Source organism: Pipistrellus kuhlii, unplaced genomic scaffold, assembly GCF_014108245.1.
Source record: "Pipistrellus kuhlii isolate mPipKuh1 unplaced genomic scaffold, mPipKuh1.p scaffold_m20_p_7, whole genome shotgun sequence".
Taxonomy (NCBI): domain Eukaryota; kingdom Metazoa; phylum Chordata; class Mammalia; order Chiroptera; family Vespertilionidae; genus Pipistrellus; species Pipistrellus kuhlii.
This window is the reverse complement of record NW_023425573.1, coordinates 67,039,350-67,066,364: the sequence shown is the minus strand read 5'-3', so window position 1 is coordinate 67,066,364 and position 27,015 is coordinate 67,039,350. Positions and strand designations below refer to the sequence as shown.

General features: G+C 44.0%; 1 protein-coding gene across 14 annotated transcripts in view; it reads left to right on the top strand.

Annotated features, from left to right (window-relative positions):
* R3HDM1 (R3H domain containing 1) overlaps positions 1–7,675 on the top strand; it is a 168,176-nt gene extending 160,501 nt beyond the window's left edge. For 13 of the 14 annotated variants that reach the window (XM_036420858.2, XM_036420857.2, XM_036420859.2 and 10 more), the window contains 4 exons: positions 4,569–4,710; positions 5,065–5,147; positions 5,532–5,616; positions 6,380–7,675. In XM_036420858.2, coding sequence (XP_036276751.1) covers positions 4,569–4,710; positions 5,065–5,147; positions 5,532–5,616; positions 6,380–6,741 — 672 coding nt within the window. In that variant the 3' untranslated portion in view covers positions 6,742–7,675. The remainder of the gene's footprint in view (positions 1–4,568; positions 4,711–5,064; positions 5,148–5,531; positions 5,617–6,379) is intronic. The other variant, XM_036420865.2, reaches the window with a different exon arrangement.
* Positions 7,676–27,015: the final 19,340 nt, after the last annotated feature.

Sequence of the window (27,015 nt, the reverse complement as noted above, 5' to 3'; positions counted from 1 at the left end):
TGCAAAACTAGGGCTAAGAAGATGGCGGATGAAGAGCATATTCGGCACTGCATGCTTTACGAGTTCCAATTAGGAAGAAAAGCAAGTGAGGCTGCAAAAAACATCTGTAGTGCTCTTGGTCAAGATGCAGTTAGCGCCAGAAAATGCCAGCGTTGGTTTGAGAAATTTTGCGAGGGAAATTTTTCGTTAGATGACAAGAGTGGTCGAGGCCGTGTGTCCAATTTTGATCAAGAAGCTCTTCAAGCTCTTTTGGTGCAAAATCCTCAAATTACCCAACAAGAGCTTGCGACAACTTTAAATTGTTCACAAAAAACAATTTCCAATCAATTGCGTGCACTTGGCAAAGTCCAAAAGTTTGGAAAATGGGTTCCTCTTGAGTTGACCGACAACAACCGTAATCAAAGAGTAACAATTTGCAGTTCACTCCTCTCTCATCAAAACCGTTTGCCGTTTTTAGAGCAAATTGTTACCGGAGATGAAGAATGGGTGCTGTATGTTAATTTGAAAAGGCGGCCTCAATGGTTGAACAAAAATGAGGCTCCGCAGCCCACGCCAAAACCTGACTTGCATGCGAAAAAAGTGATGTTGTGTGTTTGGTGGAATTTTAAAGGAATTCTTCATTATGAACTTTTACCATCTAACCAAACCATTAAAAGTGTAGTGTATAGTGCCCAATTGGAAAGGTTAGCCCAACCTTTAAGAGAAAAAGAACCCGCACTGATTAATCGGAAGGGCGTAATTCTTCACCACAATAACGCACGACTGCATACTACAAGAATCACTGCTGAAAAACTGCGCCAGTTGGAATGGGAAGTTCTCCCTCAACTTGCATATTCTCCTGATATTGCCCCTTCCGATTACCATTTGTTTCGTTCTTTGCAAAACTTTCTTCTTGGAAAAAAATTTAATAATGAAGAATGTCTCAAAAATGCATTGACAGAATTTTTTGCATCAAAATCACAAGAATTTTACAACAGAGGGATTAAAATGCTTCCTGAGCGTTGGGCACAAGTAGTAGAAAACAACGGCAACTATATTGTTGATTAAATTTTGTTGTATTGTTTAAATAAATTTGCTTTAAAAAAAGTATTAGAAAACGACATTAATTATTACTAGACCTAATAGCATCACTAAAAGTGGGTCAACCAAACTTTTTTGCCTCCTGGTGTAGTATAGAGGACATTCACATTATCACATGATGTGCTCTTATTTAAAAAAAATTGAAAAATAAAAAACTTGAACCTGAATCTTATCAAGCCTCTAAGGTGAGCTAATAATTTACAGAAAATCCAGGAAGAAGAAAAAAAACACAACGTATATGATATCATGTCCTTATTTTACTAGACAAATTGGTCCCATTTTTTTAACAGATAAGTGGCATTTTCAAATGAAGGATGGGTCTGCTATAGATTAAAAGAGACTTGAGATACAATAATCAGATGCAACATATGGATCTTTCTTGGATACTGATACAGTCAAAAGATGTTTTTGGACCAAAAGCGAGTATTTAAATATTTTAATTTTTAGTATGATAATGGTGTTATTTTTTAAATAGTTCTATCTTTTAGAAATATTTATATACTAAAATATTTTTAAGTGCAATGCTGTGATATCTGAGACTTGCTTTAAATACTTTAGGGAAAAAGCAGGAGAAAGCACAAAGTTGGATTATGTATAAATGGAAGTTTGTTATACTTATCTAATTACACCTCTATATATTCAAAAGTTTACCACATTAAAAAGTTTTGAATTATTTAAAGATTATAAAAAAAAATATTTACAATGCACATAACAAAATCAGAGCAAAATAAAAAGGTCAAAGATCATTTATAGGAGGCTAGCTCATAAACTATAGCCAATAGCCATTAAACAGATGAAATGAAAATTATTTTTTATCTATATAATTGGGAAATTTTAGAAAAACTATTAATTTGCACTGTCAGCAGAGATATGAAGTGACACACTCACTTGTACATTTTTGGTGGTACTGTAAATTACTACAACTCTTTTTGGAGTACAGTTTAGTGACAACCTGGGCATGTGCCCTTGACTGGAATCAAACCTGGGTCCCTTCAGTCCACAAGCTGACAGTCTAGCCACTGAACTGAAACCAGCAAGGGCCAAAAGAGGCTGTTAAGTGTGATCCCCATGGTAATCACAAAGAAAAAAAAAATCTATGGAATATATATGAAAGGAAATGACAAAGGAATTTAAACATTTTACTACAAAAAAAATCAAGTAATTACAAAAGAAAACAGCGCAGGAAATGAGGAACAAAAAAGAACTATAGCCGGGACCGGTTTGGCTCAGTGGTAGAGCGTTGGCCTGCGGACTGAAACGTCACGGGTTCGACACCGGGCAAGGGCATGTACCTTGGTTGCGGGCACATCCCCAGTAGGGGGTGTGCAGGAGGCAGCTGATCGATGATTCTCTCTCATAGATGTTTCTAACTCTCTATCCCTCTCCCTTCCTCTCTGTGAAAAATCAATAAAATATATATTAAAAAAAAAAAGAACTATAAGGCATTTAGAAAAATAGTAGCAAAAATAATAATATATCAAAAGTGTTTGCAAGATACAAAGGACATTATATACTAATAAAAGTTTCAATTCAGCAATAAAATACCACAAATATAAGCATGCATCTAATAGACAATCAAAATTCATGAAGCAAAAACATACACATTTCAAGGGGAAATAAACAATTCTACAATAACATTTGGAGACTCTAATACTCCACTCTTAATAATAGTTAGAATAACCAAATAGAAGATAAGGAAATAAAGAACAGTAAACCAACTAGATCTAACATGCAGAACATACCGGACAGCAGCACCATATACATTCTCTTAGGTACGTATGGGACATTTTCTATGATAGACCATATGTTAAGCCACATAGTAAGTCTCAATATTTTTTTTTAATACTTTATTGATTTCAGAGAAGAAGAGAGAGAGAGAAAGACCAATGCTGACTGGCTGCCTTCTGCATGTACCCTGACCGGGAATCGAACCATGACCTCCTGGTTCATAGGTCAATGCTCAACTACTGAGCCGTGCTGGCCGGGTTCAATAAATTTTAAAAGGTAGATATCATACAAAGTGTCTTCTCATGAAGCATCATACTGTAAGTCCTATCCAGAGCAATTAGACAAGAAAAAGAAATAAAAGACATTGAAATTGAAAAGAACTAAAATAAGATACATTTATAACTAGAAAGGAAAAAATAATAACTTGACAGTGGAGAAACATTCAGTCATCATCTTCACCAAGCTATTGAAATAAAAACATCACTAGTACTGTTATGACAGATGGACAGCATGTTCCTTCTCATATGATGCACTAATGATACAATATCACTTTTTTGGTATTCCCTCACCAAATGTATATCATGAACTTTTTTTTTTAAATTGACTTGAGAAAGGGGGAGAAAAGGAGAAAGAGAACACTGATTTGTTGTTCCACATATTTATGCATTCTTGGGGCAATTCTGTGTGCCTTGACCAAGGATCTAGCCCCCAACCTTAGCACATTGAGACAATCTAACCAACTGAGCTATCTAGCCAGGGTTATCATGAACATTTTGATAAGAAAACAGCAGGCATCAGTGGATAGACCCTCAGCCTGTGGACTGAAGGGTCCCAGGTTTGATTCCGGTCAAGGGCGTGTGCCCGAGTTGCAGGCTTGATTCCCAGCACGGGGTGTGCGGGAGGCAGTTCGCTCTCATCATTGATGTTTCTATATCTTTCTTCCTCTCCCTTCCTCTCTGAAATCAATTATTAAAAAATGTTTTAAAAAAGAAAACAGTAGGCAAACCAAAACTGAGGAACATTTCACAAAATAAATGATCTTCAGAGTGACCTTCAGAAATGTCAGAGTCATGACAGAGAAATAAGACTGGGGCTCTGTTCCAGATCAAAGAAGATCAAAGTGACATGGCAACTAAATGCAGCACTTCACTCAGTTCTAAATTGGATTCTGGACTAGTTCAATTTTCTTTTCTTTTTTTTTTCCTTTCTTTCTTTTTTTTTTTTTTAATATATATCAGGATAGGAGGTGTTGTGAGCAATTTATCTTAAATAGCTCACAAAAAATAAGAGATAAATCCAGTATAATAGAATATTAACATTTGGGAAATCTGAGAATTATACTATTTTTGCAACTGTTCTTCAGGGATGAATTGTTTTAAAATGAAATGTTAAAACAAACAGTTAATGTGGGGGGGGAAAAAGAATGAGGTTGATGTAAATATTCTCTCATTAAGAAGTATCTACAATATTATCATCTAGGTACAAAAGAAAGATTCAAAAATAGGGTGTACAATCTATTTCCATTTTTGTAAAACATGGATGTATGGATACATATGCATAGAAACCATCTGTTACCAGTGCTTATCTTCAGGAGTTGGAAATTATAAATTTATATAATGCTATAATTTTTGTAATAACAAGTATATATTATTGTAGTATCCATAAGTACATATTTATAATCAACAAGAATAAAAAATTTTGTCCAAAGGAAACTTGAGAAAATCCTAAAGTGCTGTTCCATTTTCTTGATGTAATTACAGCACAGCCCTCAACTCAGCAGTCCCATTATTTCACCAGCTCCATCGCCAGCACCAGCTCAGCTATCCACCCTGAAAACTGTTCGTTCTTCTGGACCACTTTCCATCATTCCCCCGTTTTCTAGACCTTTTATCCCTGGTCAAGGTAAGTGTACACGCAACTAATCACAGCCTCACAGAATTTTAAAATGTCGATCGTAGTATCTGTGCTTGATCTTGGTATTGCTACCTTCCAGTTTTCCAGCGTCAGCAGGCATATTTGTTTATTACCATATACTCTTCTGACCTTAATATTTCATTACTAATTAATAATCAATTACCAATTTAGTCATTACTTCAATGACAGATTTAAAATGATTTTAACTTATTTTTAGACTCCATTCTTTCAATTCTTTTAAAACTATGTCAATACCCACTGAATTGAGACAATTTAGAAAACTCCAGAAGTATTTTATAACTGAGTAGAGAAAAATATATAAATGTTTCTGTTGACTTTCAGGAGATGCCAGGTATCCATTACTTGGCCAACCATTGCAGTACAACCCTCCTACTGTTCTGCATGGACACTTGCCACCCCAACAGGTGAGCGTGCCGGCCGTCTGTGCTGAGTGCAGGCCTGGGCCTTCCTATTGGCACTGCACAGGGAGAGTTCCCTGCCTCACCCGTGGATTTCTCAGTGTTGTCACTGCCTCATCGAGTGCAGAGCCAGGGGACAGCGGTGCTGCTTGGCTGGGCAGTATTCCCAGGTGGGCTGGCTGCACGGCACGCTTGCTCAGGAAAGCCCAGAAAGTGGCTGGTCGTAGTGGGCCTCTGCCACAAAGGCAGGATTCAGGAGGCCTGGGGTTGAATTTTTCTGCTGAAATACAAAACCCAGACTGAGTATGGTTAGGTATTAAGTGTTTAAACATTACAAACTTATTTGTCATCATTATTAACCTTATTTCTCATCTGTTTGTGGGTTTTCAGGGTCAGTCTGGCAACAGGCATGGAAACCGGGGAAGGAAACAAGCTAAGAAAGCTGCATCCACTGACCTTGGCGCAGGAGAAGCAGGTGTGTCCCTGAGCAGCTGGATGTGCTTCTACAAGCTGTTGACCACTTCAATAGTCTTTAAAACTGTACCCCTACACAGAAATGAGTTTTACTCTCCCTAGAGTCCTGCAAAGGTCATAGGGAATTATGCCGTCTATAACGTAGGTTGCTTGAATATGCTCTTTCAGAGCTATTTCATCTCAAGTTTGAGAGCATAGTAAGGTACAGGTTGGGTTTAGGAGGAGTGAAGGGGCCGAGGAGAAACGATGTGTGTGACAAGTACAGGTAGAATGAGCTCTTTGCCCCTATTCTTTGAGAAAGGAAGTGGCCCTTACATCCAAATGGAGGTAGTGTGAGCAAACAGGTATGTCACCTTCTGTGGCAAAGTGCTGTCACCTCGGTACTTTAACATTCTACTCAGCTTCCTTGGGTACATAGGCAAGTGATGCTTTCTTTTTCACTGGGAATGTGAGGTGCAGGGAGCTGTCCAGAAGCACACACCTCATTGGGAGGAGCCACTGTGCGATGCTGTGCTGTGTATGTGCAGCTGTCAGTGAAGACTGAAATGGGGAGTTGACACCATTAGCTCTACACTCCTTGCCGAGGGGGTACATAGGAATGATTTGAAAGATTGTCGTAACAGTTATACTTCTGTGGATTTGAATAGTTTTAGAAAATTCTGTTTATTTTCTATGACATAGAATCTATGTCATATTGAGTTTAGAGTACACTTTGCCTCTCTTCAGTAACAAGGATCGTTAATCCTACACCTTTTCCGTTCTAGTTGTTGGGAAAGTCTTGGAAATTACTGAACTACCAGATGGAATAACTCGCATGGAAGCCGAGAAGCTCTTTGGGGAACTCTTTAAAATTGGCGCCAAGATCCGGTGGCTGCGGGACCCCCAGTCCCAGTCCCAGCTGCGTCGTCACCCGCTCTGCTGTGGCAGCGGGGACAGCACTATCAATTCTGAACGCTCTAAACCCATTGACTTGGCCTCCACGTACACCGTCCTAGCCACATTCCCCTCCATCTCAGCTGCACAGAATGCATTGAAGAAACAAATTAACTCAGTTAACAAATTTAAGCTGAGAACAAGCAAGAAGCACTATGACTTTCACATTTTGGAAAGAGCGAGTTCTCAGTAACAGTCACCTTGGACCCTGGGCCTTTTTGATTCCCCTGTGCTCTCCCATCTTTAATTGGCTTGGTATTCAGAGCTCCTGTTAACATGGTAGAGACTCCTAGGGGGTGTGGTCAGGGCAAAACAGCTTTTGAAGACAGGCCAGTGTTCCAGCAAAGCGGGGTGATCCACACTGCACCCCAGTGACTAGGAATCCACATCGGAGTCACAGCGTTTTCTGAGGAAATGCTGTTCAAAAGTCTCCTGACTTTTATAGTTATTTTGTTTTATATTTCTGAATTCTTGTATCAGATCCAAAGCTCTATTGTACAGCAAATTATTCTTCAAAATTATTACAATTAGTTGCAACCTGTATTTCTTTTTTGCAGCCAGCACAGTGTGATCCAACATAGAATTTGGGGGAAAAGAATACAGGAATGGAATAACCAAGTCAGAACCATTTGCTGTCTTTCTGAGAGGCTGAAGGGTGACTAAGGAGAGCCCACAAGCAGATGACTCTTCCCCTGTTATCTCCAAACACAGAATTCCCTCAGTGGGATCTTTCCTTATTCATTTAGGTAGTATGACCATTAAGTGTGAAGTAAATTATGTTCTTAATGCCTCTCAATCAAACCACTCAGACTCAAAGGGGAATAGGAATCATTCTAGGCTGGAAAATACTTTTTTTAAGCCCTTCCAATAACCAAATGCCACTTATTTGCATTCCCCTCCTCGTGGATTTTTTTGTCACCTACAGAAATGCATTTGATGAGTGCTGGAAACTTCTTAAGCAGTTTAAAGTTTGTTTTCATTGTTGCAGCAGATCACTGGACATCAAAGATTCATTGCACTAATTACAAGGAGCCTTCTTTTTCAATTCCGTGTAATTTGAAAGGCTGTACAATGTGTCTGATGCAAGCCTTTTTCAGTTCAAGAGAATAAATGTTTACAAATATAGACCCGCTTTGTCTTTGTAAATTAAAATCACCTTTTTAAATGAGTGCCAGTAATAAAGACCTAACCTGTCCTGCAGATTTTAATTTCAAACTTAAAGATGAAAGACAGTAAACCCCTCATTTTTGCTTTTTTTCCTTATTCATTTATATTGAATTCATTCGGGTGACATTGATTAGTAAAATTATAGGTTGGTTTCAGGAGTACAATTCTATAATACATCATCTGTATATTGCATTCTGTAGTAAACCCCTCATCTTACAAAATGTTTTACAAAGCATCACTTTCTCTGTGGCAGTGATTCTAGTGGGTATGATTTATGTCGCCTCACTCTCATGAAGGTAATACCAATACCTTGCTGGTGTTGCTCAGTGTTTGGAGCACCAGCTCGAGCACTGAAAGGTCACAGGTTTGATTCCCAGTCAAGAGCATGTACTTCAGTTGCAGGTTTAGATCCCTGGCCCCATTTCAGGCCCCATTTCAGGTGCATACTAATTGATGTTTCTCTTCGCCTTCCCTCTCCAGCCCTCCCACACTATCTAAGAAACAATGAGGGGATCCTCAGGTAAAGATTAAAATATATATACCAATCAAAGAGAGACAATTTGAGTATGAACATTTATATATATATAAAAGCTTAAGCGATCATTATGACCTGCCGACCAGTCACTATGACACGAACTGACCACCAGGGAGGGGGCAGACGCTCAATACAGGCACTGCCCCTGGTGGTCAGTGCACTCCCACGGCCAGCCAACCTCCCTCAGTCCCTCCCCCAGCCAGTAGGCCCCTATACGGACTGGACAAGGGACCGCACCCATGCACAAATTCATGCACTGCCTCTAGTACTTATATAACTAAAAATAGAATATTGTTTGGTTAGAGACTTTGTGTTCCTAGCCAATATATTGATCACCCAATTATCCAGATTAGCTCAAATGCTGTATCAAAAGCTTTCCCTATTTGTTAGCCAAGCAAACTGCTGGGAACCAAAAGCTGGGAGGTCTGTCATATACAACTTGCCTGGGACCTGGTGCACTTGCAGCCCACAGTGGGCGGTGTTATCAGACCAGCACAGATGTTCAGGCACACGAAAGCTTTTGCAAAGCTGCACTTGGTTCCTGGGGTAGAAGGTGGAGCTGCCTCTGAACGATGTCAGATTAAGGAGCTATACATAGAGGAAAAAGAAAGGATCATGAAAATAATTTTCAAGGTCTGTTGAATTTTTTATCATTTTTTTTACTAGAGTTGAAGATATTTTTTTTTAATATATTTTATTGATTTTGTACAGAGAGGAAGGGAGAGATAGTTAGAAACATTGATGAGAGAGAGTCATCCATCAGCTGCCTCTTGCACACCCTCTACTGGGGATATGCCCGCAACCAAGGTACATGACCTTGTCCGGAATCGAACTCGGGACCCTTCAGTCCCCAAGCCGACGCTCTATCCATTGAGCCAAACCAGTTTCGGCAAGAGTTGAAGATCTTGAGAAAACATAATTAGGATCAGCATTGCAGCAAGAATTATTCAGTCCGTGAATTGGGATGGAGACAAAAAAAAAATCCCACAATCCTGTGGTTTATTTCAGTTTTCTGAATATTTAACTTCTGCAGTAGGAATCTTAGTAAACCTAAGAGTAGGTTTGGGGGGCTTTTTTAAAATTGAGATCTAATTTACATATTGGTTTTAGTTGTACAGCATAATTATTTGACACTTGTATATATACTAATGAGAACTTTTAAGGTCTATAAGAACTCAAATATACAGCACCAAATTATAGTCACCATGCTGTGCATTAAAACCTAAAAGATCTTTAGTTTACCCTATAAGGGTTGACATCTGCTCAGAGGAAATAAGTAAATTAAATGGCCAAAACCAGTTTGGCTCAGTGGATAGAGCGTCGGCCTGCGGACTGAAAGGTCCCAGGTTCGATTCCAGTCAAGGGCATGTATCTTGGTTGTGGGCACATCCCCAGTAGGAGGTGTGCAAGAGGCAGTTGATCGATGATTCTAACTCTCTATCCCTCTCTCTTCCTCTCTGTAAAAAAACAATAATTTTTTTTTTTTAAATCAGTGAGGCTATGGTTAAGTCAGCTCTTAGCCACCACCACAACTACCCCATTCCCTGATAATCACATGGGAATAGTTAGGAAATAGCCACCCCTTCCCCATACACACATAAAAATAGTTCACCCATTCCCTGACTATTCCACTGTTCTTTATCTAGAATCTGATTTTACCTATAGAAAAATGCTAAAGCACAGTCAGGAAGCAGTTAAAATGTGATTTAACCCAGACTTTAAATATTCCTAAGGATAGCTTCAAATGTCCCACAGCTCTGGCTGGTTTTCCCCAGAGCACTGACCATATTTGGGATCAGAGAGTACTTTTATGAATAAAACAGGCTACTGTTACCTGTGCCAATACAGGGTGGGACAAAATTAGGTTTACCGTTGAATGTGAAAGTTTAGTCTTGTATTATTTATTATTGTTATTTTCCATATGAACAAGTGTAAACCAGCCTTTGTCCCACCCTATATTAGCAACTCCAGCAGCCCCTTCTTTGAGAATAACAACAGAAGTCATTTAATAAGTTTACACTTCTACTTTATTTTTTTTTAATATATTTTATTGATTTTTTTTACAGAGAGGAAGGGAGAGAGATAGCTAGAAACGTCAATGAGAGAGAAATATCAACCAGCTGCCTCTTGCACACGCCCTACTGGGGATATGCAAGCAACCAAGGTACATGCCCTTGACCAGAATCCAACCTGGGACTCTTCAGTCCCCAAGCCGATGCTCTATCCATTGAGCCAAACTGGTCTCGGCTACACTTCTACTTTATTGATTTCAGAGAGGAAGGGAGAGGGAGAGAGAAACATCAATGGTGAGAATCATTGATCGCCTGCCTCCTGCAAGTCCCACACTGGGGATTGACCCGAAACCTGGGCATGTGTCCTTGTTGGGAATCAAACCCACGACCTTCTGATTCATAGGTTGACAACCACTGAGCCATGCTGGCTGGGCCACTTCTGCTACTTTATAAGAAAGCTGAAAATATGGCTTATGGTTCTTCAACATTTATCCATGAAGAACACGGATATATTGGGTATGTGTGTATGAATCTAGAACATAAAGTGTGTTTGCCATGATGCTAATACTCATTAAACATTGACTAGCTTAGCCTGGCCGGCATGACTCGGGTTGAGCATCAACCTATGAACCAGGAGGTCATGGTTCAATTCCCAGTCAAGGCACATTCTGGGTTGTGGGTTCTATCCCCAATGTGGGGCATGCAGGAGGTAGCCATTCCATGATTTTTATTGGTGTTTCTATATTTCCCTCTCCCTTCCTCCCTGAAATCAATAAAAATGTTTTAAAATAACTAGCTTGATAACTGAGCTGATGACAAAGTAAGAATCTAATCCGCACCATCCCTCTCTCCTGCTGTAACTAAAAAAAAATTTTCTGCCAAAACCGATTTGGCTCAGTGGATAGAGCGTCGGTCTTGGCCTGCGGACTGAAAGGTTCTAGGTTCAATTCCGGTCAAAGGCATGTACCTTGGTTGCAGGCATATCCCCAGTAAGGGGTGTGCAGGAGGCAGCTGTTCAGTGTTTCTCTCTCATCGATGTTTCTAGCTCTCTGTCCCTCTCCCTCCCTCTCTGTCCCTCTCCCTCCCTCTCTGTAAAAAAATCAATGAAATAAATATTTTTTAGAGAGGATCCAAGATGGCTGCTCGGGTAGACACCTAACCGCAGCAGCACACAACAATTTCAATGGAATACAACTAAAATGTAGAGTGGACATCGCCCAGAGCTACAGGTAGTCGACTGACTGAAAATGCTACAACAAGAAGGAAAGAGAAAACCAGAAGGAAAATCAGAGGAGCTGAAAAAAGCCTAAGGTACGGAGGCATGCTGCGCGCCCGCACAAACGCGCGTGCGCGGAGAGGTCGCAGCCGGAGAGGAGGAGAGGGCTGGGAGCTACCTGGCGTTCCCTAGCAGGAAGGAAATAAAACCCCCAGCCTGGGCTGAACCCCCGAACCGGCAGCACTGAGCCCCAGTTATGAGCCAGACCCTGGGGACCCAGGCTCCGGCGGGGGAGACGGGGCTGTGAGGAGGAACCCCAAGCGAGCAGCGAAAAGCAGGGCCCCCAGTATCGCGCGCACATTGCGCGCAGAGGACTGAATGTTGACTCTGATGCTGGATTACCCTAGCGGGAAGAAACAAAGCCTCTGGCGGCGCTAAGCCTCAGTCCGGACTGCTCTGAACCCCAGTCCTGGACCAGACCCTGGGGACCCAGGCTCGGGCAGGTGGAGACGGGGTTGTGAGGCGGAATCCCAGAGGAGTGGCGAAAAGCGGAGCCCCCAGAGTCGCGCGCACTGCGCGCAGAGGACAGTCTGTTGACTCTGATCCTAGACTCCCCTAGCGGGAAGGAGAAAAAAAAAAGCTCCAGACTGGAGGAATGCGACAGGGAGCAGGAGCCCCTGCCGGACACGAGCCAGCCGGGCGCCGGCAGGGAGCCGGGCGATGGGGCCAGGGGGGGCGGTGCCCCTGAGCCATCGACCTCTGAGCGCGGGCAACAGATCCAAGGCCGGGGGCTGCTTCCTGGGCGGCGCCGACACCGGCAACAGGCTGGAGCAGCACAGGAGCCCACAGAGAACAAAGGGGTGCCACAGGCCAACCTGCTGAGCTCCCAGGACAAGGAGGAAGAAACCAAACTTCTCAATGTGAAGAAATCAAGTGAGAACAAAAGATAGTATAATTACTTAAAGAATACAAAGAAGATCTTGAAAAATCAAAGACTAAGTCAGAACTCAACTCACCAGCCAACATTGCAACATAAATGCGTTTAAAAAAAAAAAAAAAAGGACAGAATGTTGGAACAGCGGTGGCCAGGCCTAGAGTGCCCAGGCACAAAGCAATGGCAACCGGGCCCGGAGCAGCAACGGCCAGGCCCCAGAGCAGCAGCAGCCAGCACTGGAGCAGCCAGACCTGGGGCAGTGGCAGCCATGCCTGAGGTGGAGGCAGCCAAGCCCAGGGTGGCCAGTCCAGGAACACCCAGACCCAGAGTGGCCGGGCCCGGAGAAGCCGGGCCCAGAGCAGCAGGGTTGGGAGCAGCCAGGCCCAGAACAGCAGTAGCCAAGCCCGGAGCATCCAGGCTGGGAGCGGCCAGACTCGGAGCAGCCGGGCCCGGGGCAGCTGGGCCCAGAGCAGCCGGGTCTGGTGCGGCCAGGCCTGGAGCAGCAGCTGCCAGGCTGGGAGCGGCCAGGCCCGGAGCAGTGGCTGCCAGGCTGGGAGCGGCCAGGCCCGGAGCAGCGGCTGCCAGGCTGGGAGCGGCCAGGCCCGGAGCAGCGGCTGCCAGGCTGGGAGTGGCCAGGCTTGGAGCAGCCGGGTCGGGTGCGGCCAGGCCCGGAGCAGCCGCAGCCAGGTCCAGAGCAACTAGGTCGGGAGCGGCGGTGACCAGACCCAGAGCAGCTGGTTGTGGAACGAACCAGAGCAACAGAGTCCAGGCCCGGAGCAGCCAGGCCCAGAACAGCTCGCTCCTCGCCTGCCCCTGCCCCACGGCTGCCTCTCAGACATAGCTGGAAACTTTTGTGGGAACTTGAGGGTCTGCTGAATCAAGTGATGAAGGCTTAGATCTGGATGTGTTGAGTTAGTATAGGGCTGGGGTGTTGATCTGTGTTGATCTGTGAGTGCCTTGGGTGGGGCCTGGATGAGTCTGGTTGACCTATTTGGAACTGTCTTTTGTGTGAAATGTATCATTGGGCATGTGGTGGTATTATTGATATGAGAAAATGCTAAGTAACTGATTTACTATCTGAAAAGGGATTTACTATCGGGGAAAGGGAGGGAGGAAGAGACTGAACATAAACTGCACCTATGGATGAGGACAATGGGGGATGTGGAGGGGGCGGAGGGTGGGGTGGGAACCTGGTGGAGGGGGGAAGAAATGAGGAACCTTTGTAACAATATGAACAATAAAGATTGATTAAAAAAATAATAATAAATAAATAAATAAATAAATAAATAAATAAATATTTTTTAAATGGTTTTTCTGATCCCACCAAGTAGGACCTGTGGCCTGTGCATAGTGCTAACCAATCAGTAGAGACCACTAACCTGAAAGGACACACCTGGGAAGCTGCTGAATATTCTATTGAGATCCTCTCCTGATACTACCCCTAAAATCCCTGCCTTTTGAGAAACAGATAAACAACTCCAAGATGAAGCCCTGGCCAGGTAAGTCAGAGCAGTATTCCAATACACCAGGGTTGCGGGTTTGGTCCTTAATCAGGACACATACAAGAATCAGCCAATAAATGCGTAAGTAAGTGAAACAACAAATCACTATTTCTCTAAGTTTAAAAAAACAAACAAACAAAAAAAAAAAACAAGATGTGCCCTAGCTGGTTTGCCTCAGTGGATAGAGCTTCAGCCTGCGAACTAAAGGGTTCCAGGTTCGATTCCAGTCAAGGGCACCTACCTTGGTTGCAGGCTTCTACCCGTCTGGACCCTGGTCGAGGCACATATAGGAGGCAACCAATCGATGTTTCTCTCACATCAATGTTTCTCTCTGTCTTTCCCTTTCGTTTCCACTCTCCCTAAAAATGAATGGAAAAATATCTTCAGGTAAGGATTAAAAAAAAAAATCTCAAGATGAAGGATCCACATCCAATGGAATACTATGCTGCCATAAAAAAGAAGGAATTCTCATCATTTGCAGCAACCTGGATGGAATTGGAGAGCATCATGCTGAGTGAAATAAGCCAATCAATGAAAGAGAAACACCACATGACCTCACTCATTTGTGGATGATAAAGAACATTATAAACTGATGAACCAAAAGATAGATATAGAGACAGTATATCAACAAGTAGACTGTCAAATTACAGCGGGGAGGGGAGGAAGATCTGGGAGAGATAATAGATCAACCGAAGGACTTTTATACATGCATATAAGTACAACCAATGGACACAAAACTCTGGGGAGGGAGGGGGGCAAAAATAAAATCAATAAAATATATTTAAAAAAATAAAATAAAAAATAAAAAAAAAAAGATGAAGGATCCAGTGCATGGTTGCTCGCTCTGGAGCATGCACTTGCCTGTTTCCCTCTCCTTCCCCCAGCCCTGGTTTTTTGTTTTGCGTGCGTGCGTGCGTGTGTGTGTGTTTTGTTTGTTTATTGCCTTCCTTTCTCCTAAGGTTCATGGGCCCTTCTTTTGCCTCTGTAACTTGTTTCCTGAGTCCAGCAGGCCAACTTCTTCCACAGCTCACGTCTTCTACCCCTGTGACCTTCATTTTTTTTTTAATTTTTGTTGATTTCAGAGAGGAAGTGAGAGTGAGAGAGAGAGGGAAACATCAATGGTGAGAGAGAATCATTGGTCACCTGTATCTTACATGCCCCACAATGGGGATCAAGCCCACAACCCAAGGCATGTACCTGGATTGGGAATCAAACCATGACTTCTTGGTTCAAAGGTTGAAACTCAATCTGAGCCACAATGGCCAAGCTACCCCTGTGACTTTCTAAATAAATTTTGCTTGTATTTGAGTTCTTGGCTGTAAATTATTTTCTCAACCAAACTCAAGGACCACGGACTAACATCTAATGCCATTCACCATTAACGGGTCAACATGGTTTTCCCTCTAATGCTGTCCACTGGATCCCCAGAACTTATAACTGGAAGTTGGTACTCTGATTACCTTCACCCATTTCCCCCTCCCCTGCTCCCCAACCTATCCCACCACTCCTGGCAACTGTTAGGCTCACTGAAAGAGGAACACACGAGGCCAAAGTAGTAAGGAATATAAATTTATCAGGTCATCTGAAACCTGAGGGGCTGAGCCCCAAAATGGCACCAGCAGCCAGGGATGGGGAGTCAGGGGTTTTAAAGGATTCTAGGCAGGCTTTTTCATCAGGGAATTCTCTGGGCCGGATCCTGGGAAGGTTAATGGCTTAGCAAATGGAATGTGTCTAAGAGAAAAGGAATGTCAATTGTGAAGTTGTCTGAAGATCAGTTCCCAGGGGGAGGAGTATTTTTTTTTTTAATATATTTTATTGATTTTGTACAGAGAGGAAGGGAGAGAGATAGAGAGTTAGAATCATCGATGAGAGAGAGTCATCGATCAGCTGCCTCTTGCACACCCACCCCCTACTGGGAATATGCCCGCAACCAAGGTACATGCCCTTGACCAGAATCGAACCCGGGACCTTCCAGTCCCCAAACCGACGCTCTATGCATTAAGCCAAACCAGTTTCGGCAGGGGAAGGAGTATTGATTCATTTATTTTATCAGACCTATCAGAAGTGTAGTTTATCTCTTCTGCTGTGGGTTAGCCCTAAAACTTTTTTATTTTAACCAATAGAATGCATCAGAAATTACATTCTGGAACTCCAACATCAGGTTTCAAGAGGCCTTTTCTTATTCAGCCATTAAAAAGACAAGGAGCCCTCGCTGGTTTGGCTCAGCGGATAGAGCATTGGCCTGTGGACTAAAGGATCCCAGGTTCAATTCTGGTCAAGGACACATGCCTGGGTCTCAGGCTCGAACCCCAATAGGGGGCATGTGGGAGGCAGCCAATTGATGATTCCTCATTTCTATCTCTCCCTCTCCCTCTCCCTATGAAGTCAATAAAAATATATTTTTTTAAAAGACAAGGAAATTCTGCCATTAAAGACAACATGAATGAACCTTGACGACATTATGATGATAAGTAAAATAAGTCTAAGACAAAGATGGTATGATCTGATTGATCTCACTCATGTAGAATCTTAAAAAAAGCAAACTTTTGGAAACAGAGACTTGATTGGTGGTTATTGTTAGGGTCACCGAAGGAAGAATGCATGAGGCCAAATATGGTGAAGAATTATAAATCTGTGGTTACATCTATGAGCAGAAAGGCTGAGACCAAAATGGCCTCAGTAAGGAAGAAGGATTTTGTCTTTTCTAAAGGTAAATCAGAGTAACCAGTCAGATTAGGTGCAAGTGGGAGCCAGGTGTAGGTGGTCCACTGGAAACTGGGTGAGGAGGTTTACTGGAAACTAAAGGCCGTTCATTGTGAAACCTATAATGAGAATAACAGGAAAATCGCCGGGAGGGGCAAAAGCCCCAAGCGGGCATAACGGGCACAAGAATGTGCCTAACATTCCAGGGAGGGCGAGAGCCCAAGCAAAGCATAATGGAGCACAAGAATGTGCCAAACATTCCAGCCTCTCTCTCTCTCTCTCTCTCTCTCTCTCTCTCTCTCTCTCTCTCTCTCTCTCTCTCTCTCTCTCTCTCTCTCTCTCTCCATAAGCTGGGGCTCCTGCAAGCTGGGGCTCCTACAAGCTGGGATGGTGAGGGAGGCCTATCTCGTTCTTCTGTAACTTCTTCACGCTTAGGTGGGGTATAGAGACGTCCCTAACTAGTGATTGAGGGAGGGGATAATATCCAGTGTAGGTCTTGAAAAGCATCATTTACCCTATGGATTTATTGGTAATTGCCTGAGTGCAGTTTTTTTGAGAAAGGAGGATGCATGGGACCAAAGATGAGTGCCAACAAGAGCATTAAGGGGGGTCTAACTAAAGGCAAACACCAGCCGTTCCAATGAAAATTCTGTAGCCAGGTGCCCCGGGATTCTTAAAGTTGTTGTCGGACTTTGGAGGCCCTATCAACGAGTTCCTTGGCCCCTCCCTTACTATGGCAGACTGGTTCTTCCCCTAGGAATAGGCATGGGCGCCTTTCTAAGCTGTGAGGAGGGCAGGTCCTCTTTGGTTTTGGAGGGTAACTGCTGCCGGTGAATCCCTCTGGCCCTGTACTGGAACAATACTCTGGGCAATTTCCTCTCCGTTACCTGCAAGGTCTTCGGATAGGCTCTGAGAGTAGGGAAGGAAGGTTGCCAGTCCCCCTTTCCCAGTGCCTAGGCCTGTAGCTATTCCCAGGCCGGCAAGGAGGGCAATGCCCCTCCTGGGTCCAAGAGGGAGCTTAAAGGACCCTTAGGAGTAATGTCTTTTTGCGGGGGAGCTATATTAGGGTGCAGTCCCAGCCCAGTTGGCTGGGAGACAAAGAAGGCACTGGTGCTATACAGCAAAGTTTGTGGCATGTGTCGGGGGCCGGGGGCCGACTGAGATATAAAACAGGTGTTCAGAATAAAGGTCCCCTCTGGGGAGATGGGGTCCTAGGTGGTAACTTTCTGTAAGGCCTCAGTGAGGTGGGAGAGGAAAAGAGCTGGATTTTCATCAGGGCCTGAGTGATCTCATTAACTTTCTCATAGTTGACTGCCATACGGGCTGCCTTTTTGAATCTGGCAATGAGACTGAATAAATGTCGATTAACAAATAGTGAAAATCAAGTATAAGTTCAAAAAGATGCAGAGAGATGGGCTAGAATGGCCAACTTGTCACCTTACCTGTCTGGTAGCAAAGGAGAACAGTAGTGCCTAAAATCCCGTCATTTCTTTTCTGGACAACTGCAGTGGGTTCTTGAACTGCGCCCAGCATGGCCAGGGGTGAACCCCAGGGGGGCAGTGAAGAATTAAAGAAGAAAGACAAGAGAATACACTCGGGACCAGGAAGATCACTGCCTGGATGAGGAAACAGTGACCCAGCCTGTAAACCGAAGCTTAATTTTATAGTAAGATCACACAAAGCAAAACAAGGGCAGTTGTCAACATGTTTACAATGTTCTCGTGAGTTTCAAATCTATTTCCTTACTCAAGCCTTGTTTTGGCAGCACTTGTTCATTAGCTACCTAGGAACAAGGGAGGACAGAAAGGTCAAACTTAATTGTGCTAGGAGGACTCAGCTTCCAAACTGGGACTGTATGTGGCTCTGCCACCTGTCAGTCCAAGGTTTGACCCAATAGCCGCTCCCTACAGGTTCTGAATGCTTTCTTTTCTTTCCTCTCCTTTCTTCTCCTCTCTCCTTTCCTTTCATTTTCCCTTTCCTTTTCCCTTCCCTTTCCTTTTAACATATTTTATTGATTTTTTTACAGAGAGGAAGGGAGAGAGAGAATTAGAAACATCGATGAGAGAGAAACATCAGCTGCCTCCTGCACACTCCCTACTAAGTATATGCCTGCAACTAAGGTACAAGCTTTTGACCAGAATCAAACCTGGCACCCTTGAGTCTGCAGGTAAACGCTCTATCCACTAAGAGACACTGGTTAGGACCTGAATGTTTTCTTTACATACACATTCCCCTTGCCATCCACTCACCACTCTGCAGTCAGAATTTCTTAAAACACAAATGGAATCATGTCACTTTCATGTTTAAGGTCCTTTAATGACTTACCACTGTCCAAAATTCTTAACAATACCTCCCATGTCTCCCGTCCTATGACACTTGCCTACCTACTCACCCAGGCACTCCACCTCTCCTTTCCTAGCTTCTGGTCACACTGGACTCCCTAAGTTCCTCAAGCACGTCATGCTGCCTTGTCTCCAGGTTCTACACAGTGGCAATCTTCTGCCAGAAACTGGTGGGTTTCTTCACACCTGTGGCAGAGATTGGTCAGTTTTCAAGCAAACTCTGGGAGGGGGTGGGTGTATCTCTTCCCTCGCCCGTTGTCAGACAAGGTTTTCCAGCCTCCTGCACCTAGATGAACCATGTGTCTGAGTTTTGGGCAATGAAATGCAAGAAGAAATGATGCATGCCCCTCCGTGCCTGTCCCCTAAAACCTTCTAAAAGATTCCCCCTGCCCTTGCTAATCAGAGTAGGGGGGAAGGCTAGAAACCAGTAATTAGTATCACCAAGAGAGCTTGCTACAAATGCAGAATCTCAGGTCCCACTCCAGACCTGTTTGAATCAGAATCTCTGTCTTTAATAAGACCTTCAGGTGATCTGCAGATGTTGGAATTGGCTGGTAGTCTGGATGCAGAGAGGATCTCATGGAGATCTGTGGGTGTCAAGACAAGGAAGAGCCCCTGGATGGGAAGATTCAGGAGTTCCCTGTATGGAGCCGAGCCCCTTGCACCGACAGCCCCTTCCTCCTCTGCCTGCCGTTAGACTGTGAAGCGAGTGAGAAATAAACCTTTCTTGCCACTCTGATTTGAGGACCATTTTTTTTTAAAATATATTTTTATTGATTTTATACAGAGAGGAAGGGAGAGAGATAGAGAGTTAGAAACATCAATGAGAGAGAGTCATCGATCAGCTGCCTCTTGCACACCCCCTACTGGGGATATGCCCGCAACCAAGGTACATGCCCTTGACCAGAATCGAACCTGGGACCCTTCAGTCCCCAAGCCGACGCTCTATCCATTGAGCCAAACCTGTTTCGGCTGAGGACCATTTTTTTCCCACATGTAACTTACCTCTGCTTGGAACTCTATTCTTCCCACCTCACCCTTCAACTTCTGGTTACTTTATCCTCACTCTTCAGATCTCACCGCAGGTTCCTGCCTCAGGTGGCCTGCTCTTCCTCCAGCACTCCCTCCTCAGTCCTCCAGACGGAGTCATTTCTGCCATAACAACTCCACTAATATCCTGTACTTTCTCCTCAGAGCATTAATCACGATGGTAATTACATGGCTGATTGGCCAATTAGTTGTTAATGCTTTTTACCCACCAGTGTGTAATCTTTAGAGCGGGGGGGGGGGAAAATGCCTATTGCTTTTGTTTACTAACACAGCCTCTGCTCCCACTGAGGTGCCTGTCTCAGTGAATATTTGCCCAGTGATTAAATGAAGAAATGATCTGGCTGAGCTAAATGCTTTGAATTCTGAAAGGCATATATGTATGTTTAATAATTTTAGTAGGCAGGTGGAAATAATAGCCAACATTTGTAAAGCAGTTAATAATTACAGTTGACTCAAACAACCAGGGCTTGAAATGAAAGGGTCCATTTATATGCAGATTTTTTTTCCAATAAATATTCAGTTGGCCCTCCCTATGTACATCTAGGGATTCAACCAACTGTATATCAAAGGCAGTATTTTAAAATATATATATTCTTCAATTGATTTTAGAGAAGAAGGGAAAGGGAGAGAGAGAGAAACATCAACGAAGAGAATCATTCATTCTCAGACTGTATGCATTGTTCTATGCCACTTTATATAAGGGACTTGACATCAGTAGGTTTGGGTGTCCATGGGGGACCTGGAACCACCCCATGGATACTGAGGGATGGCTGTGACACGGGAAAACTGGACTGGAACCCGTGGTGTTCCCCTGGGCGGGATGGCTTCCCCAGATGGCTCTTTGTCCGGTGGAGTCAAAGAATGAAACCACAGACAAAAGGTGGTATAACAAAAGGTGAAAATTTGTTGAGAAACAAGCACAGACTCCCACGTGGGGAGGGAGAAGAGTCCCACTGAATCCCCCTTTTCCACGGCTAATAAAGACTGCAGTTTTTTGTGCCCCGATATCCCCTCTGATTGGCCACTATCCCCCTTTGATTTGGTCACTATAGCAACTCCTGAGCTCAAACCTTAGTAAAGTACCTGAGGTTCCTTCCTTTTCCCTAATTGCTCCCCTATTCTCTCTGGGCTTTCTTCCTCCCTCTCTGAATGGAGGACCCTCTTCACATTATTCTGCCCCTAGCAGCTTCCTTGTCTTATGGAAATATACCTTCTGTTACTCCCAGCTCCTTTATCTTATGGAAATATACTCTTTGCAGCTCCGAAGCCCTGTGCTTTCTCCAGGGACCCCTTAATTCATAAAATTCCTAAACCTGCCTATTTCAACCCTAAAAATCCCTTTCACCTACAGTTAAGTTTTGGGGGAGTCAAAAGTTATAAGTGGGACAATCGTCTTGAGTCCCATCCCTCCTGGAGCAGGGAGCTTTTCTGTAATAACACTTTACTTTTGCTAAAAACACACACACATACATATATATATATATATATATATATATATATATACACATATATATATGTATGTTTTTTACTGTACAGGGAAATGAGGGGTAGGGAGGTGGGAGAGATTGGTGGCCCTGACTCTGAATTGTTGAAGGGTCATCTGTACTATGTGCCCAAGCACTTATAAAGGTCCCATTTTATTATCATAATAGCCCTAAAAGGTAAGTTCAATTATTACCCCAATTTAGGAGTGAGGCAACTGAACTGTCAGAGGAAATGCACCCACAGTCACAGACTAGTTTTGGCTGCATACATGAATCAGGCTGACTTAAGAGTTCGTGGACTTAACTCTAAACTACTTACTGCCTTGCTTTTATTTGTCTTATGCACCTGGCTCTATAGGAGAGGAGTGCCATCCTGTCTTTACTGATGAAAATTCAATTGTGAATGAAGCTTACAACATATTCAAATGTTCCTTCTCTCTTTTTTAAATTTTATATGTATCCATGAGCCTGATATAGTATCTAACCTGTTCTCTTACTGGTCAATAGATTAGTGATTATACTTTGTGTAATCAATTTACTTTTTCACACTTTTCACTCAAGAGAAAAACAAGAGCAGAGAACATTATTTTTCCTTTACAGGTATGTTTGTGTATATATATTTGCAATATTTTTAAGTCATATAGCTCCCTCTAGTGGTAAACGTGCAAATTTCCATGGAACAAAAAAATTGGTTTTTTTTTTACCATGATGTGCTTGATTTCAAGGTGATATTACCAATCCAGTTTCAGTAAAAAATGTCCATTTCTTTCTCTTTTAAGCAATGGTGAAGGTTTGGTGAGTGTTCACTTTCTTAGGAACATTGCAATCGACCAGAGTTAAGAATTCAGGTTGTGAGGGGTTTTACCTGTGCAAATTGAAATACCGCAGGATCTCTGTGGAGGGGAAGCTTTGGCCTCAAGACACTAAGTCATTCAATTCGCAAAGGAAACAGTGCATTGTGGGGAACAGAGAGAAAACTAAGTAGAGGTGCTGCTTTTAATCTTTTAGAGGAAAAAGACAGAAACCCAGAAATTTATGTAACTGTATAAAATAAAGTGTTCAGCCCAGCTGGTTTGGCTCAGTGGATAGAGCGTCAGCCTATGGACTGAAGGGTCTGGAGTTTGATTCTGGTCAAGGGCATGTACCTTGGTTGCAGGCTTGAGACAACCAATCTATGTTTCTCTCTGTGTTTCTCCTCTCTAATATCTCTAAAAATCAAGGGAAAAATAAAAATTACTTAAAAAATTACCTGTCTAGCCGAAACCGGTTTGGCTCAGTGGATAGAGCGTCAGCCTGTGGACTGAAAGGTCCCAGGTTCGATTCTGGTCAACGGCATGTACCTTGGTTGCGGGCACATCCCCAGTAGGGGGTGTGCAAGAGGCGGCTGATTGATGTTTCCCTCCCATCGATGTTTCTAACTCTCTATCCCTCTCTCTTCCTCTCTGTAAAAAATCAATAAAATATGTTTTTTAAAAATTACCCGTCTTTTCAGGTCCTCAGGTGAGAGCGGGGCCTGAGCAGCTTGGCAAAATGCCAGCCAATGCTGTTTGTATACTTATGTTGGTCTGATGCCAACTAAATGTGTACAACAGGGTTGGCAAACTCAAGTAACTTGATACTGCCGGAGAGTAGATAAAGGAGTGGAGCTTAGAAGTGGGAGGGGCTGAGGCAAACCAGTGACTTTTCTGAAACCTCAGGCAGACCCAAATAGGAGAGGGGAGACCAGGTGCCGAGCCCAAACAGTCCAAGATCCCACATGGCTCAGATGGGAAGAGAGCTAGGGGTCCTGTCCTGGGCAAACAGCTGCAGCATCTGTTTGTCAAACCTGAAGCAGCGCATGGTGAGGGAGAGAACTGAGAGATTCCAGAGGCGGCAGGCCAGAGGATGCTGGTCAGCCAAACAGTGGTTCCACATCTCGGCCCAGCACCCCAGGGAATAACCTGTTGTTTTTCTTCACTGAATGTGTTGGGGTGACATTGGTTAGTGAAATTATATATGCTTTAGGTATACAATTCTGCACGATCTCATCTGCACATTGTATTGTGTGTTTACCACCCAAAGTCAAGTCTCTTTCCATCACCGTTTATCCCCCCTTTACCTTCTTCTTCCTTCCTCCCCACCCCCTCACCTTTCCCCCTGGTAGTCACCATGCTGTTGTCTGTGTCCATGAGTCTTTTATTTTTGTTTTCGATGACAAGAAGTCAAATTTTCTGAATATACCGTAGGATCAAGCAGGTGGGTTAGGCTGCTGTGGAGGGGATTCTTTCAATGGTCAGAGACAAGCTGAAACCCAACCAACTTCACATTCAGCCTCAGACCTGGGAGCAGGCCTGATACTAAGATCCTTCAGCGAAGAGCTCCTTGCCATGAAACCTCTCTTGTACCGAAGAAGCCATGAGCCGTGGAGCCCAGCTCAGGGGGAGACTTTCCTCTCTAGGACTGAGTGGTGGCAGTGAGGCTGTAAATAATGTCATGGTCTGCCTGCTCCGCACCATAGACAAAGACTTCTGTTTTAAGGCTCTGACTGTAAAATGGAACTTCACTTTTCATCAGTGATTCAGGCCCATTTGAAAAATAGGGTTGATGCCACTTCCTCGAGGAGGCCGTCCCGTCCCTTCTTTCTCTCTGCAATGCTCTGTATATGGCTCTTTAAAAAAATCATATATATAATGATTTCAGGGAAGAAGGGAGAAGGAGAGGGAGAGGGAGAGGGAGAGGGAGTGATAGAAACATCCATGGTGAGAGATAATCATTGATCAACTCTCTCCTGCATGCCCCACACTGGGGATCGAGCCTGCAACCCGGGCATGTGCCCTGACCGGGAATAAAACCGTTCATGAGTGTGTAAGCTCAACCACTGAGCCATGCTGGCCAGCCTGTACATGTCTCCCTCGTTACCCAAGCCAATTTATGTGTTGGTCTTTTCCACTGACAAGACTAAGATTTTTGAGGACAAAAATAGTATCTATCATCAATCCACTAACAAATAGGCTTTTCCCAGCCTGTGATCTGCGGGAAGCCACCGCTCACCAACACTATCAGGAACGTGCAGAAAGGAACTCGGGAGGCCGATGGACCTTGAGCGTTAGCAAGGCTTACGCGAGGCACGGATTGTTCGTGTTGCGATCGCGGTGGCTTGAATCATTTTCCTGAGCTGATAGCCTCCAAGGACATGTTTACTCGACCTTACTGACCTTTGAGACGGTCTGTCTGCTACGGGCATGTGGTGCTTTACTGAGGGCAAGATGTGTATCTAAAAGTTCAGTCCTGGACTGGGCCAGGATTCAGCATGCCTCTTCAGGAAAGAGGTTTCCACCTGGCCCCCCATGCCTTCCAAAATTCATGTTTCTCGTACAGCATTTTCATTTGTGCATCAGCCCCTCCTTCAGATCCTGAGCCTCACTGTGCAGGTCACCACAGTGCTCTACTAAAGATTTGCTGAAAGGAGAGAATTCCAGGCCAGAGGCACGGTATGAACAAAATTAGCCATGATAAAGAATATGGCGTGGACAGTGAGTAAATTAAGCTTGGAGAGCACAGGTGGGGAAGTAGAAGAAACGAAATGTAGGGTTGTTGTAGGCGGCTGGAGTGGCACTGGGTGTTGGGCCCACAGGGTCAGACCAAACCTGGGTCCAGCAAGCTTGGTACTTGTGTTCTGGTTAGGAAAGAATTCAGAGCCAAGACCCAAACTGTAAGAGAACACTTATTTGGTAAATCACGGAGGTAGAGAAAGTAATTCCTAGGAGAAATGTGCTTAGGAAACAAGTTAAAGAAGTAAAGGAAGGGCCCTTGGGGCCTGTTGAGTAAGAAAGCTAATGGTAACTGCCTGGGGGTGGGGAGAGGGGCTTGGAGAGGTAAAGGCACCGGGGTGCTCAGGGAGGGAGGGCGCTGGGTCCTCTGTCCTAAGGGTTTGGTTTTTAAAAAAAACATGTTTTATTGACTTTTTACAGAGAGGAAGGGAGAGGGATAGAGAATCAGAAACATTGATGAGAGAGGAACATCGATCAGCTGCCTCCTGCACACCCCCTACTGGGGATATGCCTGCAACCAAGGTACATGCCCTTGACTGGAATTGAACCTGGGACTCTTCAGTCCGCAGGCCGACGCTCTGTCCACTGAGCCAAACTGGTTAGGGCTGTCCTAAGGGTTTTAAGGGTGGAGATTTTAGGGGAGGCCCAGGGAAACATTCAGCAGTTTTTCAGGTGTGTCCTTTCATGGTTGTGGTCTCCACTGACTGATTGGCCGGCACCAAAGCAGGGGGTCATTACTCAATGCAGCTGGTCCTGAGACTGGTTTTGTTGCTTATTTGGGCCTGGAGTTGACATACAACTTGAAGCCTAGATGTTACCTGCAGGGAAGAAAAGACAGGGGTCCCGGTCTGAACCCAGCGATATATTAGTGGGGAAAAGTCATCCTGGGGGTGAGGTCCCACCCTACAATTGATTGGCTGGGGCTTTTCTGCCTTGGTAACCTTCTGTGCCTGGCCCCCCATCATCCTTGCTCTGCTTGTGTCTATCTTACTGCCTACAACACATTTGAGCCCAATTATAGAAGATCTTGAATGTTGGGCTACAGAATTTTTACTTTATTTTTGAAGGCACTGCAGAGCTAGTGAAGTTTTTTTGTTTTGTTTTGTTTTTTACATTTTTAATTTTTTAAATTGATTGATTGATTTTAATCCTCACCCGAGGATATTTTTCCATTGGTTTTGAGGGAGAGTGGGAGAAGGAAAGATAGAAACATCAATGTGAGAGAAACACACCAATTGGTTGCCTCCTGCAGGAGACCCGACCAGGACCCAGACTGGGGAAGAGCCTTTGACCAGAATGGAACCCGGGGCCTTTGGTTCATAGGCCAATGCTCCATCCACTGAGCCAAAGTGATTAGGGATATTTATTGACTGATTTTAGAGAGGAAGGGGGAGAAGGAGAGAAACATTGTTCCATCTATGTATGCATTTACTCAGTTTCTTTTCTTTTTTTTTTAAATCAATCAATATTGTTCACATTATTACAAAGGTTCCTCATTTCTTCCCCCCTCCACCAGGTTCCCACCCCACCCTCCGCCCCATCCCCATCCCCCATTGTCCTCATCCATAGGTGCACAGTTTATGTTCAGTCTCTTCCTCCCTCCCTTTCCCCGATAGTAAATCCCTTTTCAGATAGTAAATCAGTTACTTAGCATTTTCTCATATCAATAATACCTCCACATGCCCAGTGATACACTTCACACAAAAGACATTTCCAAATAGGTCAACCAGCCTCATCCAGGCCCCACCCAAGGCACTCATAGATCAACACCCCAGCGCTATACTAACTCAACACATCCAGATCTAAGCCTTCATTACTTGATTCAGCAGACCCTCAAGTTCCTGCAAAAGTTTCCAGCCATGTCTGAGAGGCAGCCGTGGGGCAGGGGCAGGCGAGGAGCCAGCTGTTCCGGGCCTGGCTGGTCTGGGCCTGGCCTCTGTTGCTCTGGTTCGTTCCACAACCAGTACTCATAGTTTCTTGTGCCCTGATCAG